This window comes from Hesperophylax consimilis, chromosome 3 (genome assembly GCF_061612785.1).
Source record: "Hesperophylax consimilis isolate HC1 chromosome 3, BYU_Hcon_1.0, whole genome shotgun sequence".
Lineage (NCBI taxonomy): Eukaryota > Metazoa > Arthropoda > Insecta > Trichoptera > Limnephilidae > Hesperophylax > Hesperophylax consimilis.
In genome coordinates this window covers 43,389,700-43,409,017 of record NC_142838.1, presented here as the reverse complement: position 1 = coordinate 43,409,017, position 19,318 = coordinate 43,389,700, and the positions used below count along the sequence as shown (strand labels likewise).

Here is a 19,318-nt window from a genome sequence, read left to right as displayed (position 1 = left end):
ATAATTATATTATTTAGTTGAACATGTACTATAAATATCTCAGAGATTATTATTTGGCGTATTCTTGATTTGCATGGTAATTAGTTTAATAATATTGGTGACCGGTTTTAAAAGTATTAAATAAAATGTCAACATTATAAAGTATATGTTTATTAAAAATGTGTTACTCTCAACAATAAATAAATATATAAAAATCATAAAATGATTCGATAATATCACAAATTAAATTCTAAAATTTTAAGACACAGTTTAATCTTTCTAGACACAGTTTATTGGTGAATTAATATTCTATTTATCGTGTTAATTTTTTTACTGTACAAGTAATATCAGTAAATTACTTCTTCGTGTCTTTCTGAATTGAAATTGATAAATCTTTGTTATAAATGTGTACCAAAGTATGAAGATAACAGCCACCAAAAAAATACTTAATAGATACTAAGTACCGTTATCATTCTATGAAGAATGTATCTAGATTAGTTCCTGACGACGTAGGTCGTGACCTTTCCGTTGTCGTTTATGGTGGTCTGGGCTTCCTTGTGGGATGTCTTCTTCCCGCCGATGTCTGAAGAGCTGGCGAAGGACGAAGTGGATACTCCATAGGAGCCACCTGGCTTGGGTCCGTCACTCTGGAATCTTGTGTTTATATTTGGGTTTGCCTGAAAATTTGTAAATAAACATTGTAATTTATAACAAATTATTATAAGCAATAATTAGTCTCCTGAAATATCCATATAAATTGAAAATATCTCGCAAGTAAAAATAAATTCCGCCGACGGGAATTGAACCAGCACCTTCTGATATCCGGTCAGATGCTCTGGACCACTGAGCTACGTCGGCTTATTTCAAACACGCCAAATAATTTGTAATTTATGTAGGTATCTACATGTTTACTACATTATTCTGTAACGAATTGGCTGGAATTAGATTAATAGGTATCATGTAGGTACATAATTCGTAGAATCGTCAATGTTACAATATTGTTTTCTTAAAATATAATCTTTGTGCTATTTATTTTATTATTTTGTAAAATTATTAACCTCAACAGAGGCTTGTCCTAGTGAGGTTAAAATTTCTAACGTAAAAAAAGATACAATGTAAAGAAACAATAAATAAATAAAAATAAATTTGAGTGATATTATAGTGAACTTTTTGAAAGACCCCAAACCCGTGTCAAAAATAATTACCTATCGAGCAAATAGATTTTCGAAATCGATACTTTATCAGGGCTAGTAATTTCACAGAACTTTTCATCAAATTTCAAAGTTAATATTAAAGGGAAATTAAGTTGTGTTATTATTCAAGTTTTGTGAAACAACTGGCCCTCAGTGTTCACAATGTCCACCTCCAAATGTGTTTTACCTGCGAGTTTTTTCAATCAAGTTATGTGGAACTTTCTTACAGACCTACATTATGGGTTATTTTAAATACCCATTCAGATCAAATTCGAAATCAGTTTTCATCGTCAACCTAGCATGAATCCACTGCATATAAAATAGTAAAAACATTAATTTACATTAAAACGTATTTTATTGTCTCTAAGTTAAGATAGTTAGTTATACAAACATCAATTTTAATTGTAGCGAACTTTTTCATTTCGATTTTGAGTTTAATAAATGATTTGAAAACCTCGCCATGGAGTTACGGGGCCCGTATTATTTTTAATTTTCTTACTTGCATAATGATTTATTTTGCGTAATTGTAAAAAGCATTCACTTTGTGGCTCATCATAATTTACAATAAAAACACATAAATTTGTTTTTGACCACTATTGTTTTATTTTCACTCTACCGGTTTCGGAAGAACCCTTCCTTCGTCAGGTGAATATTAAAAACCCTTTTAACACTATTTTAAAATTTAAAATTTTATCATATTTTTTATATTTAACACTATCTTTAGATTTATTTTTGGTTTATTATGCCGTGTTGCGCTACCTCCTTTTTTCTGTCCGAAACGTTAGCTAAAGTAAATAATGCTTTTGGACGTGTAAATCTCAAATCATATTTTTCTTACTTCTGTCACAAAAAAATATGACATCGAATTTCCATTGCACAATTTTGTGATATCTCACCAAAATCATAGTGTAACTGTTCTCAACTTTTTCGAAAAAAAGCAGTATTTTTTTATAATGTGAAAAGGCACAAGAGTCCCAACTTCTCCCTACCGTCTAGAGCCAGTGAGACTATGGCATCCTCAATTGGGTTATGTGGCGAGGCTGAAGGTTGTGGGGAGGGGAAGGAGATGGGAAAGAGGAAGGTGGGAAATTAGGTATCTGGCTATTCAGATCTGGTCACCAAAGACGACCAAAGCCATTTCAAGCAACGTTTTAATTCCGAATGATTGTCTTACATCAGGGCGATACTGATAATATCTTCCTCTCTAGAACGTGCCGCAAACACACCATTAATTATTAAAAAAAAGAAAATCGTGATATAACACAATCAACCTTCGACATTTTTTACATTATATATTAACAGGGCAAACGCAGGTGCATGAATACGTGTTCGGATATATTCGGAAAGTACTAACATCTTATTAGGAAGCGGGACTCTGTCCCATTTTTAACAGGATTTTAGTAACTATTCCGTGTAGTAAAAAACTTTCACCACTCTACATAGAACGATGTTAATTTTTAATTAAGATTTTATTAATATTTTCTCAGACATGGCCTCAAACCCGCAATCCTGGGGTCCGGAGCCAAACCATGGGGTTTGTCATGGTAAATTGTTTCTAAGAATCAATTGTTGCTCGTTGATTGATAAATCAAACATTCAATAATGGCATCGTATGTCTCGCTGTGTGGAGAGTGTTTGTGAACTTAAAAAAATAAATTGAAAGGCTATAGATAATTAGGAGTACTGGGAACTATTAGGGAACTTACAGCATTCTCAGGATAGATGTTAGCGGACTGGTGACCCCCACCGGGTCCGTAAAACGCGCTGGCCGACGCCCCGGGAGCGTTGTCATTGAAGTTATAGCTGTACTCGGGCGAACCTCCGAACCGGTTGTTGGAGGCAGTCTGGAAAGCCTTCTGAGCAGCTTCCCAAGCTATTCTCTGATCTTGAATATTCTTCTGGAAAACGCTGAAAACAATACACAACCAAAATCTTTAGTCATCCTTAATTGGTGCCCTGGTACATTTGCGATGAAATAATACAACTGGCCTTGAACTGGTGAACAGACATTGAGAACAACAACAAAACAAAAAACTATCTGCTTAGATAAGTACTTTGGTATCTGATTCATTTACATGGGGGGTGAATCAAAGTCGAGTAGCTGATTATTTTTGTGCTTCGGGTAAAGTAGTGGTTTGAGTATTGACCTGGGAGGCCTTTTGAGCCCTTCTGGAAATCCAATTTCTGATCAAAATGCCTTTGAAAGGCAACCAAAATCTATAGTCATCGTTAATTTCAAAGTGCCTTGGTACATTTGCGCTGAATTAATCTGACATGCCTAGAACTGACGGGCCTTCAAATACACTTTCTGGTTTAGAATATGCTTCTGGAATGTTATAAAAAATACACAACGATAATCTTTAGTCATCCTTTAAGTTTCCTGGTACATTTTCCCTGAAATAATATGTCTGGCCTCGAACTGATGACCAGAGATTGAGAGCAACAATAACCACTTTTGATTGATTTACATAGAGCAGAGGTGCCCAAAAGCGATCGACCATTTTTTTGAACTAACTATTATTTTTTTTAATTGGGAACAATTATTGATATGATCTCCGATTATAACCTAATATAATAAATATTATGTTTAAAGCTTTAATACTTGTTGTTAGTATTTTATTTGTAACCTCTCTTCACAATATTGATTACGCTAACTCTTGTTGTCAATCATAATAATTTTATGTAAGTATTACATTTGGTACATCTCTTCATAATATTGCTAATGCTAACGCTTGTTGCCAATAATAATCATTTTATGTAAGTCTTACATCATGATATCAGTTTTAATCTGAGAACCAAACATTTGTGAAATATTGTTTAAATTAAATTCATTTAGTTTTCAACGGTTTTAACTTCATGTTATAATAAAAAATGTTTGATATGTATTTCACACACCTTGATATAACATCCATTGGGAAGATTGGGTCCAGGACACTTCCGATTTCTGGTGACGGCACAAGAAGCGTTTCTTTCGGAAAAACACTAAGTGTAGAGGCGAGAAGCGGCAGAAAGAGAATGAGATACAGATTAGAGGAAGAACCATTACAACATAAACAAATAATAAATGATGTGAGAATACTGAGAAGAAGATACAAATTAATTACAGGATGAACCATTACCACATAAATATATATAAGAGGAGGTGCGATCCAGCTACAGAGTTATCACAGGAAGATCCATTACCACATAACAAACAATATGAGATGAGAAGAAGAATAAATATACACATAAATATATAACAGAGCAGGTGAGATCAAGATACAGATTTATAACAGGAAGGACCATTATCACATAAACACATAATTCAGGCGGGGAGAAGAAGATACATATTTATTATGTATTTTTCATTGTGACATTGTCACTCTTACCATAATTTAAAATGATTACTTTAGTTGTTAGTATTTTATTTGTAACCTCTATTCACAATATTGATTACGCTAACTCTTGTTGTCAATCATAATCATTTTATGTAAGTATTACATCATGAGATCAGTTTTAATCTGAGTACCAAACATTTGTGAAATATTGTTTAAATTAAATTCATTTAGTTTTCAACGGCTTTAACTTCATGATATAATAAAAAATGTTTGATATGTATTTCACACACCTTGATATAGCATCCATTGGGAAGATTGGGTCCAGGACACTTCCGATTTCTGGTGACGACACAAGAGGAGTTTCTTTCGGAAAAATACTAAGTGGAGAGGCGAGAAGCGGCAGAAAGAAAATGAGATACATATTAGAGGAAGAACCATTACAACATAAACAAAGAATACATAATGTGAGAAGACTGAGAAGAAGATACAGATTTATTACAGGAAGAACCATTACCACATAAACACATAATTCAGGCGGTGAGAAAAAGATACATATTTATTATGTATTTTTCATTGTGACATTGTCACTCTTACCATAATTTAAAATGATTACTTTTGTTGCCAATGGCTTCAGCTTATACTATTGTGACAAACGTTTCAGTATTTCAGCTAAGTTTTCATCTCTGGTTCAGGAGTGGTGGTTGGGACTGGAGTAATTATTATTGATTTTGGTGGTGGTTTCGCGAATCCTTGGCCTGGATCATAAGTGAGTATCCACTCACGGTGAGAAGCAGGAGAAGAAGAAATTGATACAGATAAGCAAGGAGATAAGATCAGTTGGTTATTAATCGTTAAGTACATTCATTAAAAACAAAAAGCAGAAAAATGTTGTTCCATAACCAGGAAAAAAGCTTTGTAGAAAAGAATAATAACTCTAGTGTAATAATAATAATTGGAAAAATTGCATAGCGCCGTTTTGTGAAAATCACCTCAAGGTACTGTGTTTTATGAAAAATAGATGATCAGCGCATGCGTGCCCTTATGGGACATCGAAAAATATTCTTTATTTTGATAAACTCTTCCATAATTATCCTCTTTCTATCTTTCAAGAAAATGAAAAACGGAAAACAGCAAAATTTTGAATATTTTCAAGCGAATATCTATCTTTAAGGTTATAACCATTAATGTAATATATAAAAAAAATCAGATTTTTTAATCCGAGATTAAGTTACAAATAATTTTTTTTGAACATGGCTTTAGGCATTTTAAATGGCTTTAGTTTAGTAAGTTTAGTGGAACAGATATGAATGTCCAGGCGTATACTAATCTACATATAATAAATATTATGTTTAAAGCTTTAATACTTGTTGTTAGTATTTTATTTGGAACCTCTCTTCACAATATTGCTAATGCTAACGCTTGTTGCCAATAATAATCATTTTATGTAAGTATTACATCATGGGATCAGTTTTAATCTGAGAACCAAACATTTGTGAAATATTGTTTAAATTAAATTCACTGAGTTTTTAACGGCTTTAACTTCATGTTTTAATAAAAAATGTTTGATATGTATTTCACAAACCTTGATATACCGGCCATTGGGAAGATTGGGTCCAGGACACTTCCGATTTCTGGTGACGGCGGGAGAGGCATTTTTTTTGGTAAAACACTAAGTGGAGAGGCGAGAAGTGGCAGAAAGAGAATGAGATACAGATTAGAAGAAGAACCATTACAACATAAATAAAGAATACATGATGTGAGAAGACTGAGAAGACGATACAGATTTATTACAGGGTGAACCATTACCACATAAATATATAAAAGAGGAGGTGCGATCCAGCTACAGAGTTATCACAGGAAGATCCATCACCATGAAAAAAGCTTTGTAGAAAAGAAACCTCTGGTGTAATAATAATAATAGGATAATTTGCATAGCGCCGTTTTGCAAAAATCACCTCAAGGTACTGTGTTTTATGAAAAATAGATGATCAGCGCATGCGTGTCCTTATGGGACATCGACAAATAATCTTTATTTTGATAATCTCTTCCATAATTATCCTCTTTCTATCTTGCAAGAAAATGAAAAGACGGAAAACATCAAAATTTTGAATATTTTCAAACGTATACCTATTTTCAATATAAATATATTTATGTAGTTATAACCATTAATGTAATATATAAAAAAATCAGATTTGTTTATCCGAGACGCTATCTAGGTTACAAATAAATTCTTTTGAGCCATTGCGATAACTCAAAAAGATAGCAGATAAAAATACGTGAAAAATGGTTGCAGATAATATTGTTAATTCTAAATTTGAAATATGAGATCGATAAAAATTACGTAAAATAATTATGTCCCAATGACCGAGTGGTAAAGGCGTTGTCCCAATAGGACAGAGATCTGGGTTCGATTCCCAGTTGAGACCGTTACCGTTTTCTATGACTTGTTCTGCTTCATGTTTCGTTTAGATCTATAACCCATAGATAATGATGAACCTTTGTTGTTTCCGAATCATAATCTAAATCATCGGTGTGTCGGTGTAACACATACTGTCATACTAACATCGGTGTGTCTGTGTAACACATACTGTCATACTAACATCGGTGTGTCGGTGGAACAAATACTAACCTTTGAAGATTGTTACTCAACGTATTGAAGAAACCCTGGAAGAAATTGTTGAACTCTGCCGGATTGGAGAAGGGTGGAACCGCGGGGCCGAAACCGTGGTTCGGGGCGTAGCTCCCGGAGCCACCAGGGTTGTGTCCCCCTTGGCCGTAGACCCCGTCGTTGCTTGCAGAGCCCTGGCTGTCGTCTCCGAAACGGTTGAAGACGGTGGGCCCGTTGTCCGGGGTGTGGTAGGTGCCCCCGTAGTGCTGTCCATTGACGTATCCGGAGTACGCTCCTGCTGATGCGCGGGCGGGTCTGCTGTCGCCTGAAAATTACCAAAAATTCATTACTCTATCGTTTTTCGACCCTTAGAAATCCATGTTAGGTAGTAATATTTATTTATATTGGTATTTTTTTATAATTAAATAAAATACTTTGTTTAACAACCACTTAATTTTTATTATTTTCACATCTACCGATTTCGCTTTAAGCATTTTTTAAATTTGAATTATATAAAATTATGTGAACGTTAGATACTTTTAAACTCCAAGTATTCCAGTAATTGAACGTTGCTTGGATTGACTTTAACCTATTTAACGACCAGATCTTAATAGCCAGATCTTTCCCAACTTCTATTTACCTTTTATATATCTTTTAGCTTGTCACATTTTCACCTTCAAAATCATAAGATTCTAGTGCGGTAATCAAATTAAAACAGTATTATGTAAAATACCCAAAATACCTCTTCTACTCATGTGTCGTATGTACCTACGTACTTAGAACGTGGTACCCTATTAAGAATATATTCTTCTTTTCCTTTTTGTAATCTGTAAACCTTAACCGTAACATTTAACAAGCATGTATTTGTCTACTGATAGACAAAGCGATTCAAGTCTATGAACCCGAAAGTAGGTTAAATAAAAAACTTACATCTTGACTTGTATTCGGTTTATTGATTCTTTTATCATTGTTAAATGATACTACCAATTGAAAATTTAATATTACTGAAGTGTCTTCACAAGTCCCAATATTAATTTTCAAATCTTCTTATAATTAGAGTAAACTAGAAAAAAATCACAAATACATTCATATTCAGGCCACTTAAAATATGTACAAAAACAAACGAGTGAAACAGGTTAAGAGCAAAAAACAAAAATTAATTACTGTGTGCCATGTTCATAGAATTAATTTGCATATAACAAACCGGAATTCATCACGATGATTGACGGTCCTTCGGAGTTATCGGACGTTTTCTACGAACACGAGAAGAACCACTATAATATTTATAGGTTGCTTAAAACAGCACAGTTTCTTCTTCTTATGGCGTCACTTGAAGATACTTCAAACTATAATGTTTGCACAACACTCTGATTGTTTATTTAATAATAATTTTAATGCTGAACAAAACTAGGCACTGGGTTTGAAAAGAGGCAAACAACGCAATGAACAACGAAAAGCGTTCAACCCATTCAAAGTATTGAAATAAAATGAGTTTAGATTTCCGAAATGACTCGGTGCATAAAACTGACCACAAATTTATTCAGAATTTAACCAATCGAAAAAATGTATTTTAAAGATATGACTCAGTTTAAAGATTTCAGCAAAACAGTTTTCCATTGAAGATTCTAGACTGGTGACTGAGGTGTTTTAATTAAATTAAGGATATAAATTACAATAATTGAAAATGACAGGTGGTTTTCTTTAGTCATGCAGATTATGATAGCATCTATAAATGTAACAGATGGATTCACACGGATGGATTTACCGGCGGTAAGAACCAGTGATGGTTTTCTTTAAGGTGCGTTTGTGCAGTGGATCCCCATTAAAAAGATGGGAGAAATTTGCATTATAATAATATTAGCACATCATAAACAGCGCCCCATTAAAATTCTGCCTTTAAAATCGACGCGATCGAAAAATTCTGTCAAAGAGCAACCCGATATTCACATGCTGTTCTTTTGTATTTGATACAAAAAAAAACAAACATTCCTCCTGACGGTGAAATCTTATAACCTACGCCAAAACAAGACGATCTTTGTGCGCCGCGATAGAATTTGATGAGTGTCACCGAGATTGGCCGCGCCACCCATCACCGTTTGCACCGGCCGCGGCAGCTGAACTTTGCACTACAATGATGCAAGTTAAATGTATTTTTAAGTAGTTTAACTGTTTATTTATTTTCTTGTTCCTGCATTTCTCCAACAATTTCCTTTAAAATCTGTAAATCCACTAGTAATACAAATTTTGTCTTAGTTGTGAAAAGTCGATAGAAATGCAATATTGTGTTGAGCTTTCCCTATTTTGGTTTCGGCTTTTGACTGGAAAGCAGTTGCATTTATATTTTTTTACAGTTATACTTATTAATATTGTACAATGGCGAAATATAGTGTTGTTCAGATTTAAAAAATAATGCGAGTTGGTGTAAGAAGATGAGAGAAATCCGTAAAATTTGATGAAATAGGTATATAAATATAATGTCTTATATTGATATTCTGAACCCCCATTGAAAAATACCAAGTTAGTAAGGACCTATCCTGTAAGCACGAAGTTATCGCAAAACCGTGATATTGATTCGTAATCCAAAGACGGTTTTGTTTACGTTCCGACCGACCACTATCGTATTATTCTTCTAAGAACATACTGATGATAGTTTATTATAAGTAGACAAAAAATCTGTAATATGAGTTCAATGGAAATCCCCCCGGCTAACTGTAGGCACTGAATCGTGGCAAATAAATAACATACGAATGTGGCGTACAATAAAGTTCTCACGAGAATAATTTTTTATACCACTATCTTGTTAAAATTTTCAATCAACAGAACAAAAATAATTATCATTTTGATTTTTTAATAGTAACATAATAAGGTATTGTCACTGTTTTTTAAGTCTTAAAAATTATGAGTTACGAGGGTTTTTGTGACGTCACACCGGCAAACATTTGTAGCATCAGTCCTAGCTGACAGTTGTCTTAGCAGCCAGTAACGTTTTCCAAAATCTTTTGGTAATTTAGCGATTTAAGATCGTTTAAAATCGATAATTATTTTTAGTCATATTCAAATTTTTAAATTTGTGTTCGAAGATCAGAGCCAGACAAATATAGTTTTTTACTTCCATGGGTTCGAGGAATGGGTCTTTACTTTTATTTTTAAACGTTTTGATACAAATAAAATTACAGAGTAGCGTGTAGAAAAAATCCCACAAAGGCAAAGCCTGTGGGTATTATATGAATTATTATCGCAACAATTTGGTGAGAATGAAAAATATAATGAAAGTGTACATTTTTTAAAGATAAATAATATATAAATGAAGTTATAAAAAGAGAAAAAAAAAATGAAATGAAAACAAAAAAAATATAAAATTTGACATTATCAGTGGAAGTTCTGAACGAGATAAAAATATTATGGTATTGGTATTTCAAAAACAAAACTTATGTGAGTCAATACTATGACAGATGACTGTTGAAAAAATGTATCTAATTCGGTGTATTTTAGCCAAGATTTGATATTTTTTTATAATAGTTTTTTAGTATTTTGACGCAACACGGTCTGTTCAAAGGTTGTCTGTGGTGAATTGTACATTTTAGGGGCGATAAAATTCACATTTATTTGGGATAGTATGGCAATGGGGGACTTCATATTTCATATTCACAAATGTCATGTCTTTGCTAGAGCGATTAGATTTTTTTGTCAAATTGTTTGGTCATTTCTGCAATATTGCATAGTATCCTAAGTGGTGATATAATGCGAATTTTTAATTAGCGGATATACGAGATAAATGAGATATAAACATGATTCCCAGCGCACCGGCTTCTCAGGGTACGGCGTGACCCCTAGCGTCCCCGAGGGCAAAACAATCGTCATCATAATACTATTCTTCTCCTTTTACACAATTTAATCACGCATCTATTTTAAGATCAAGGGCATCTGACTTCATCTCAGGAAGAGGGCCGGCGTCGGGATATGCGACCAATTACTAAAGGTAAGATGCACTGGGCTCACGTACGCAATGTACGCAACGCATTAAGGATATCTGGATAACTTACAATCAATACATTTCTTCGAAAATACATTTATCACACGCAATCCTAGGGCGCAGATCGGCGTGGGACGTGTGGAAGAAAGATGGCGCTGGTGGAAGGACTTCCATTGAGTTGATTTGACCACTAAGCTTATGAGTGTTTTGGCGTCTGACGTTTGTTGACTTTTTTGTTAAAATTGGAGATAAACAACTAATAGATTTAGTAAGAAGTGAATGAATCAATTGAATATAGCAATACTAAATTCAAATTTGAGTTACGTGCGTCGGACAAGTGTGCATTTTGGCCTGGGAAAGTAGTAATTCACTCGTTGGGTACGTGATCCCAGTGTGTTCTTACCTTAAAAGCTGCCAATCATCTACATATTGTAGAACATCAATCAAACAAATATGATTTAAGATTTTCACGGCCAAAAGTATTTTTGTTATTTGTTTTTGGGGTGTTATGCCGTGTTGCGCTAACTCCTTCTTTAGCCAACGTTTCGGACAGCATTGCAGTGTCCATCATCAGGGCATAATAAGGTATGCTGTAATGCTGCAATGCTGTCCGAAATGTTGGCTAAAGAAGGAGTTAGCGCAACACGGCATAACACCCCAAAAACAAATAGCAAAAATATCAATCAAACATATTAATTTCGGTTGTCTGTGATGTGCGTTAGTCCTGTGTGAAATCTGTTTCAATATGCTCAGATCTGTTATGAATTTTATTGTCGTTTTAATAATTGAAATTATAATATTCCGTGATTTTTCAAGGATCTGCGTTAGTAATATGTGTATATTAGTACATCATACGTTGATCTTTAGATATATGTATTATTTAAAAAAAAAAACAACATCCTAATAGCTCTCACAAGGACGCCAATAAAGACATTTTGCAGTCCCAAACATTCTAAATATCACTAAGATTATAAATATCAATAATCACTAAGATTGTTTTAATCAAACTTTTTGAAAAATCAAAAAATGATGAAAACTCACTCTCACAACACCAGAGTTAATCAGAATGACACTATGATTATTCCCAAAATTAAAACTGCTTTCGGACAAAGGAACTACAGGTACCTCAAGCTTTATAATTCATTTCCAACAACAATACAGAAAACGAATAATGCAAATGATTTTAAGAAAAAATCAAAACCTGGCCTAAAGAAATAAAAAAGAGGAATTATACAATATTTTGAAAAAAAAACGTTGTAGGATCTGAAACAAAGAGTATTTAAATAAAATCTAGCCCGCCTCAGCACAGGAACTAGGACTAAAAAAAAATATTGTATCCATATTACTATTGTTATTTGTTTTTATCTCCTGCTAGAGCAATCCTGATGAATTACAAAACTCATTTTAGGACGAAAGGAACTTACAATAAATAGATGGGAGTTAATAGCTACAATTTCAAATTGGTATTCTGGTGTCACAATTATAAATTTCACATACTTAACAGTACGAAAATAGAAAAAGGGAGGTTAAGTAGAACAAACAAGACCAAACAAAAAAGGAAACAGACACATAAACCCAGAGCCAAGGTAGAAATTTAGAAGAAGGTACTTACCCACCAACAGATTGGTAAAAACAGATCATGCTCGATTAAAAATACAGGGGATAGAAAAGGAGAGAGAAAGAAGCAAAACAAAGAACAACACGACAAAAATTACGTATTTTAGTTTTTATACGGTTTTAAAAAATATTCTTTTAAAGCCTTACTTTGAATTTTTGGATTATGCTGGCTGATTTAATATATATCTGGAAGAGAGTTATAGAGTGTGTAGGCAATATAGTTAAGAATTTTTTTCCATATTTCGTAGTGTGTTAAAGGAATGCGTATTTTATTGTTATTTCGAGTATTGTGGTTGTCGATGTTTTGATTGTAAAGTAGCTTGATGTTGGTGTGGGTTGATTGTTGGGTAATTTGTAGGATGGTGGTGGTGGAAGGACTGTGATTGGAAGGATACCGCAAATTGCCTGTCTAAAATATAAGTCTTTTAAACTTCCTTCTGGCGTGTAAAGATGCATTGCATATTATTTTCTGTGGGTGAGTTTAGGTAGAACTCTATTGAGCTCCATGTTAGTCACCGTAGACTTAAAACCGCTTGATAATCACAATAATAATGCTTGTTTGGAATATTTTCCTCGGCAGTTTTAAAAAACACAATAATTTATAAGAAAATATCAGTCCCACCCTGAAAAACTTTTATTCTAATTCGGAAAATAAACTGAAATCTGCAGGAAACTTTGTTGTTTCAAGCTCGTTGCCTGATTTGTTAATAAGTCATTAGATTAAGTTGAACAATTCAAGTCATTCTTTATTCGATTATTCTGAACTCTTGAAAAGATAAATACCTAATTTGTACACAAATCCTGTTTTATCCTGCTTAGTTAATAATAGTCTCTTCTCAGTTCTCACCAAATGCATGATAATGATGAGTCCAGCAGCTATGAAGCCATTACCTATATATATGATGGTGTTGATTAAAAGAACAAAAAAAATAGTATGCGCATTTGAATCATATGAACGAATATTATTTTGAATTCCGAATAAATTGAGATATTTGGAAGATTCAAGATAATGAAGGGTACTCAAAATCTTTTATTTTTGGTTTGGAAATATGATCGCTTTAATTAAATACTGCGAGTAGAACGCTTCTTTGCCGTTGAAACTTTCGAGCATATTTTGATGAGTCTTTTTGTGAGTCCAGAAACAAAAGCATCAGCATCATCATTTTGCACTATAAAAACTGCTTTATAGTGCAAAATGTTCCTTGGCATCTTTTACATGTCTATCCACGATTTCTCATTCTTCCTCCCGAACATTGCGCACGACTCGCAACTTCTCGGATCCAGTTGAACTACTCGTACCTAATTATGCATCGCTAATTTAGGGAATACCTATTGTTAGGGTGGTAGAAGGGAGGAGAGCAATAATATGGGTACGTGGAAGGTTTGACATAACTGTATCTGGTTCAGCTAATTTACTGATGATTAATGATTTTTTGTTTAAATACCGGCGTGGACGTGAAAATTATTTGATTAATTTGTGTTGTTTCACAATAAATGCATAAAAAATAATATTTTTTTTTTATATTTACGGCACGTTCCAGAGTACAATATTATTTCAGAATCGTCCTGGTGAAGGAAAAGACCACAATCAAAATGTTGCTTGAAACAGTTTTAGCCGTGTTTGTTTGACATATTTGAATAGCCCATTACTTCCCATCGCAGCATCTTCTTCCTCACTACCTTCAGCCTCCCAGTGGGATGTCCCACTAGCTCTAGACGGTTGGGAGCTGGGAGCAGTTGGGACTCGTTAAAGTTGTAGTTCTCAAAAAACTATTTGTAAGTGCCCATCTTTATCCTATGTGAGCCCACTGGTACCTAATTAGTATTTTTAAACAATACTTGTGTCTTATGTGTAATGCATCGATAGTCAATACCTACCTAGGTACGTGTGATTTGTATTCACCCATCTCTTTATTAGATCGCAATACGAATGAAGCAAGATAGATGACTTGATTGTCTAGAAATTAGTAGACAAAACACATTAACTTGTTTTAAAGTAAGTCTAATGTCAGGGTGATTGATTGAAATCGTGTGCTGGAACATGATTAACATTATAAGATGCCGAATTCTATCTTATTTTGCCTGTTGTTTGGTTCTAGTGGTGTTTGTTGTGATTTTGTTGTAAGCAAATCATACATTATTATTCAAACTGCATACCCTGTACATGTTCAATCAGCCACTGATCGGGGAAATTTTAGTTACTCACAAAATACGTTTTTGAGTGATGACAACAAACTATTGAAAAATGTTATTGTTTTCGTAGCAACAGAGGAATGCTTAGTTGGAAGAGGATCAACAATGAGTTTTATTATATTTGGTTCTAACCACAGCTATTAAGTAATTTATGTTGCAAGACTCATTAAATTTTAACGATCATGATTGTTATCGTCCTTATATGAAATGAAAAATCCCGGTCAAAATATGTTAACGCGCGATGGAAACACACTCGCAACCCTCGTACATTTTTTAGATGATTCGATGGCGGTAATAACATGCATTACACATAACATCATGTGAGTTACTTCTGTGCGGAAATTATTAATAATATAAATAATTAAATAAAATAATCAACTGCCTGACTCCTTTTTTATAAATTTAATAGCTGACGCGTACTCGGCGTCGCTTGGAGACTGATGATTTGTTTTGGGTAGTTTTTTGTGGTTATGAATTCTGGTGAACCAATCAACTGGGTACATTTTAAAAGTGAAAATACTTTTATTATATTGTATGTCTATTATCCTCGGGTGTTCCCAACTTCTTCAACAATTCACTTCCGAATTCGATTGTCCTCACTCCTCTTTCTTCGTTTATTGCGTACGCTTCATTATAATTATTCGATTCGTTCTTCATTATATTACCATAAATAATTATTTACTTGAGGTAATATCATTAAATCCACCTTTTTACTGTCAAAAACTATATTATTCCAGTGCAGAAATAAATCTATGCGTACCCAACTTCTACAATTCAAACTACTCTGGAACTAATAAGAAAAATTAATTATAACATTGAAATTTTCAGGGAAATCGGTCCAGCAGTTTTGAAGTCTATATGGCATAAACAAAGAAAAATTCGTTTTTAAATGTACATTATTTATTATTCTATTTAACAAATTTAAGAAATATGGAACAAGTAAATGGACCATTGATCGAAATGACGTTGTTATGTTGCATGCGGGATATAATTGCTTTAACCTTGAAATTCAGGACAGAAAAGCTGTGCGAATTTCATGACGCTATAGATAGAGTTTTTTTTGCTTTTAACCAGCGTAATATACCAATACACGACAATAACACGAAAAATCAAAAATGTATTTTTTCCGCAACAAAAATTCTGTAAAATGTACAGGAATTAGTAAACAATGATGTGTATGTATAACTCACATGTATATATTATTATTTTCATTGTCTGCCTTGCTATATTTTTAGTTTTTAGACAATGATTCTTATCATTGCCAATCGGAACATAAAAGCATTGGTCCATTGTTGGACAGAATACTAATGAGTTATACTGATTTTAACAGTTTCTGCGTTCAAATTGGTAAATGTTACGATATAGGAACTCGTGTCTAAATTAATACAAAAAAACACAAACGTGTTAACTAATACAAATGCGACACAATAACACAGTTCAGCCTCAATACATTCTTCACAGTAAATATATTTATCAAATACACTATCTAGAAATCGTACATAAAGATATCAGCCAATAAAAACTAGCGTTCAGAAAATGAACACAAGGTAGTTCTTAGTCGAAGTATGATTCAGTTAAATAAGACCGAAAGGGGTAGGGTCGAATTAGCTCAGTGGCAGAGCAAAGCCCCGGCAAAGCTGAGGTCCAGGGTTCAATTCCTATCTTTATCTGATTTTTCTGTTTCAAATTTTTGTGCGAGAATCGCTAATACTCGTATCGTCTTCAATTATTAGAATTTAAGGTTTTACTCGTTATGTTATTACAGTAATAAGAAAGAACGAAACAACACATGAAATATGTTTTTGTTATACATAAAACTTTACTTGAATTTCTCAAAATGCCAAATAGTATTATATTTATATAATATTTTTCATTAGTATTAAATACCTATATATAGCATATTATTAATAGTATATATATATTTTTTCGAATAAAAAAAACAGTAATCTTTAATTGCAACTTTGACAACAATAACACGAATTAAAGACGTAGGTATCACTTTTCAATCATTAAAAGTATTGGGATTTATAACCAGGTTAAATAGAAATTTCAACAATTTCAGGTATATTAAACTGTTATATTGTTAGAAGTGAACTTCAATACAATTCTACCGTCAGGAACACATATTACAATATTCATGTACAAGATATTGAAGGAATACAAAATTAATTCTTATGTTTTCTTAGTTTTAAAATGGGTATTCCAGTTTCCTGCAATTCCAGCAATTTTGTTGAACTGCAAAACCCTTTTAAATTAAATCAATATGCTTAAATTGTCTTTTTCACTGACTTAGTATTTCTATATAAAATTTTAAATGATGCATTTCAATGTCCAAAATTGTTTGCATTGAATCCACTACGGAATACTAGAAGTCGGGATTTATTTAATTGCAGAAATTCTGGTACCAACTACCATTTTTATTCCTCATTGGCCAGAATACTTTTGGAAATAATTAAACCTACTCAGAGGACATCTTTAATTTATCACTTAACAAATACAAGAGATTATTACTGAGGCAGTTTAGTTATAATATGTACTGTGTAATGTATAATTTTTATTATGTAAAAGTCTCTAAATAAATAACTTGAACTTCTTTTATAACGTTTAATTTCTTGGTACATAGATTTTAAAACGTCACTACACTCACTGCATAGGAGTTTTCATTTTTATAACTTAATTAATAATTTATAGATGAGACGACATTAAATATTTGTAGTGTTTCATAATTACATGTAACAAAGATAAACATAATGTTGCTACTTGAACTTGATTACTGTTATAATTATTTTATCACAAAAAATAATAATGTAAACATGAGTCACAATCCTAGCTAAATTCGCAAACTAGTATATATATGTTTTTTAAATTTATCTCGCAAGCCGAAAAAAATTATTTTCTAGAATTACAAAACGAGGTCAATGGTTAAAAGATAAATACTAACTTGGTTAAGTATTTTTCTTTGTTATTTTATATGAAATAAAACTCATACATGTCATATGAAAATATTATAAAAATAAAAAAACTAACGTACCTATAATACAAAACTACAAGTATTATTTACGATGAGTGGTTATATTTTTGATTGCTTTAAAAAGAGCTGATGATGATGTGGTATACATATACAAACAACAGAGTTGCACGAACCGGTAATTCCTAAGAGGCTAATTGACCCTGGAGCTAAATCCAATGGCTGAACCAACACAACTAAATCATTATTATAATATCATAATGTGTGATGAGCATGTCGCAACTGTTCGGCCATGTGAACAATCCAATAAAAAGATCAAGTGAGCCAATCGAAACGTTTTAGTGTCATTATTTGGATATTCAAGATCACAGGTAGGCTAAGTGCCTCGGATCAGCGTTGAGTTCATTCATTTTGTCACGTTAGATCATATAAACAACACGTCAGAGCAAATATGAATAAAAAGTTTTATTGTTTTGTAATTACCTGCAGAGATGCTGCCAGCCGCCGCTAGGAGCAGGAGTGTCGCTGTAATACACTTCATTATTTATAAATTATTTAAAAGTATTTAATATCACAAGTTATCACTAAACACTGGTGGATACAACGGGTCCGTGTTGGTTTGTTGCCTGGTGCGGGCGTCTCTCAGACGGTTATGCGAGAAACTGCGAGCGACGCTGGTTTATATGTGACTCCGGAAAGCGGTTATTTGCGTATGAAAAAGTATTATCCAAATTTGACTATACTCGGAGTTGACCCGTGGCAATTGAAGAAGCGCAGGTCTCGATAAAAAATGGTGATATTAATTAGTAATACATACCTGTAACCTAGCTCAATTGCTAAAAGATAAAAATGATTAAGATCGCTACTGATTAGGTTTGCCCATAACCGTAGGGACTATGGCATCCTATTTGGTTAAAGTTGTGATTCTGAGGAAGCGACAGAGTAGATGAAGAGGGAGGGTTATAAACGACTTAGCCTGATTCAGATGTAACGACTAAATATACCTTAAGATTTTTAAAATTATATTTTGGTCTCCGACCGGGAATTTTTTATAATATTTTTTTAGACTCCTATTTTCAGTAAATTCATACAATTAATAAGGACAGGTTTCTTTAAGATGTGACCACCACTAGCTGCGTAATGCCAAAATATGCCCATATTATGGTAGTCGAACTTTGTAAACAGTTCATTCCGATATTGAAGATAATAATACAAACCAGTTGCCAATTAATTTAGAAATAACCAATGCAATTCTGTTGGAATTGGTTGGAGTTGGAATGGTTTTAAAACAATATGTTTATAGAAATATATGTTTATACTTCCGTTTGTTGCAATGCAGGAACATCTCTACATACAGCATTTACTTAAATGATAATAAATTACCTCCTCAATAATTTGTGGCATCATTTTAATTAACTAATTAAATGAAAATTATCTTTACAAATTACATATTTTGGTTCTGTAAATCAA

The 19,318-nt window shown here is 33.0% G+C and overlaps 1 protein-coding gene across 2 annotated transcripts; it reads right to left on the bottom strand.

Moving 5' to 3' along the window:
* Positions 1–274: 274 nt before the first annotated feature.
* On the bottom strand, positions 275–18,511 carry LOC149425568 (uncharacterized). Of its 2 annotated transcripts, XM_089650734.1 has the most exons (6): positions 18,332–18,511; positions 7,119–7,422; positions 6,072–6,158; positions 4,068–4,154; positions 2,879–3,080; positions 275–656 (listed from the first exon to the last, which is right to left on the bottom strand). In XM_089650734.1, exons 1-6 carry the CDS (start codon positions 18,387–18,389, stop codon positions 474–476), a joined length of 921 nt encoding a protein of 306 aa, XP_089506860.1. In that variant the 5' UTR covers positions 18,390–18,511; the 3' UTR covers positions 275–473. The 2 variants fall into 2 exon arrangements, with proteins under 2 accessions (XP_089506860.1, XP_089506861.1); XM_089650735.1 differs by lacking the exons at positions 4,068–4,154; positions 6,072–6,158 and having other exon boundaries at positions 18,332–18,510.
* Positions 18,512–19,318: the final 807 nt, after the last annotated feature.

Bases quoted from the DNA above. Each gene is read 5' to 3' on its own strand.
- LOC149425568 (XM_089650734.1), bottom strand. From the start codon at position 18,389: ATGAAGTGTATTACAGCGACACTCCTGCTCCTAGCGGCGGCTGGCAGC. The intron at 4,155-6,071 runs GTTTGTGAAATA...CTCTACACTTAG, and splicing joins CCAATGGCCGGTATATCAAG to TGTTTTTCCGAAAGAAACGC. The intron at 657-2,878 runs GTAAGTTCCCTA...ACAAATTTTCAG, and splicing joins ACATCTATCCTGAGAATGCT to GCAAACCCAAATATAAACAC.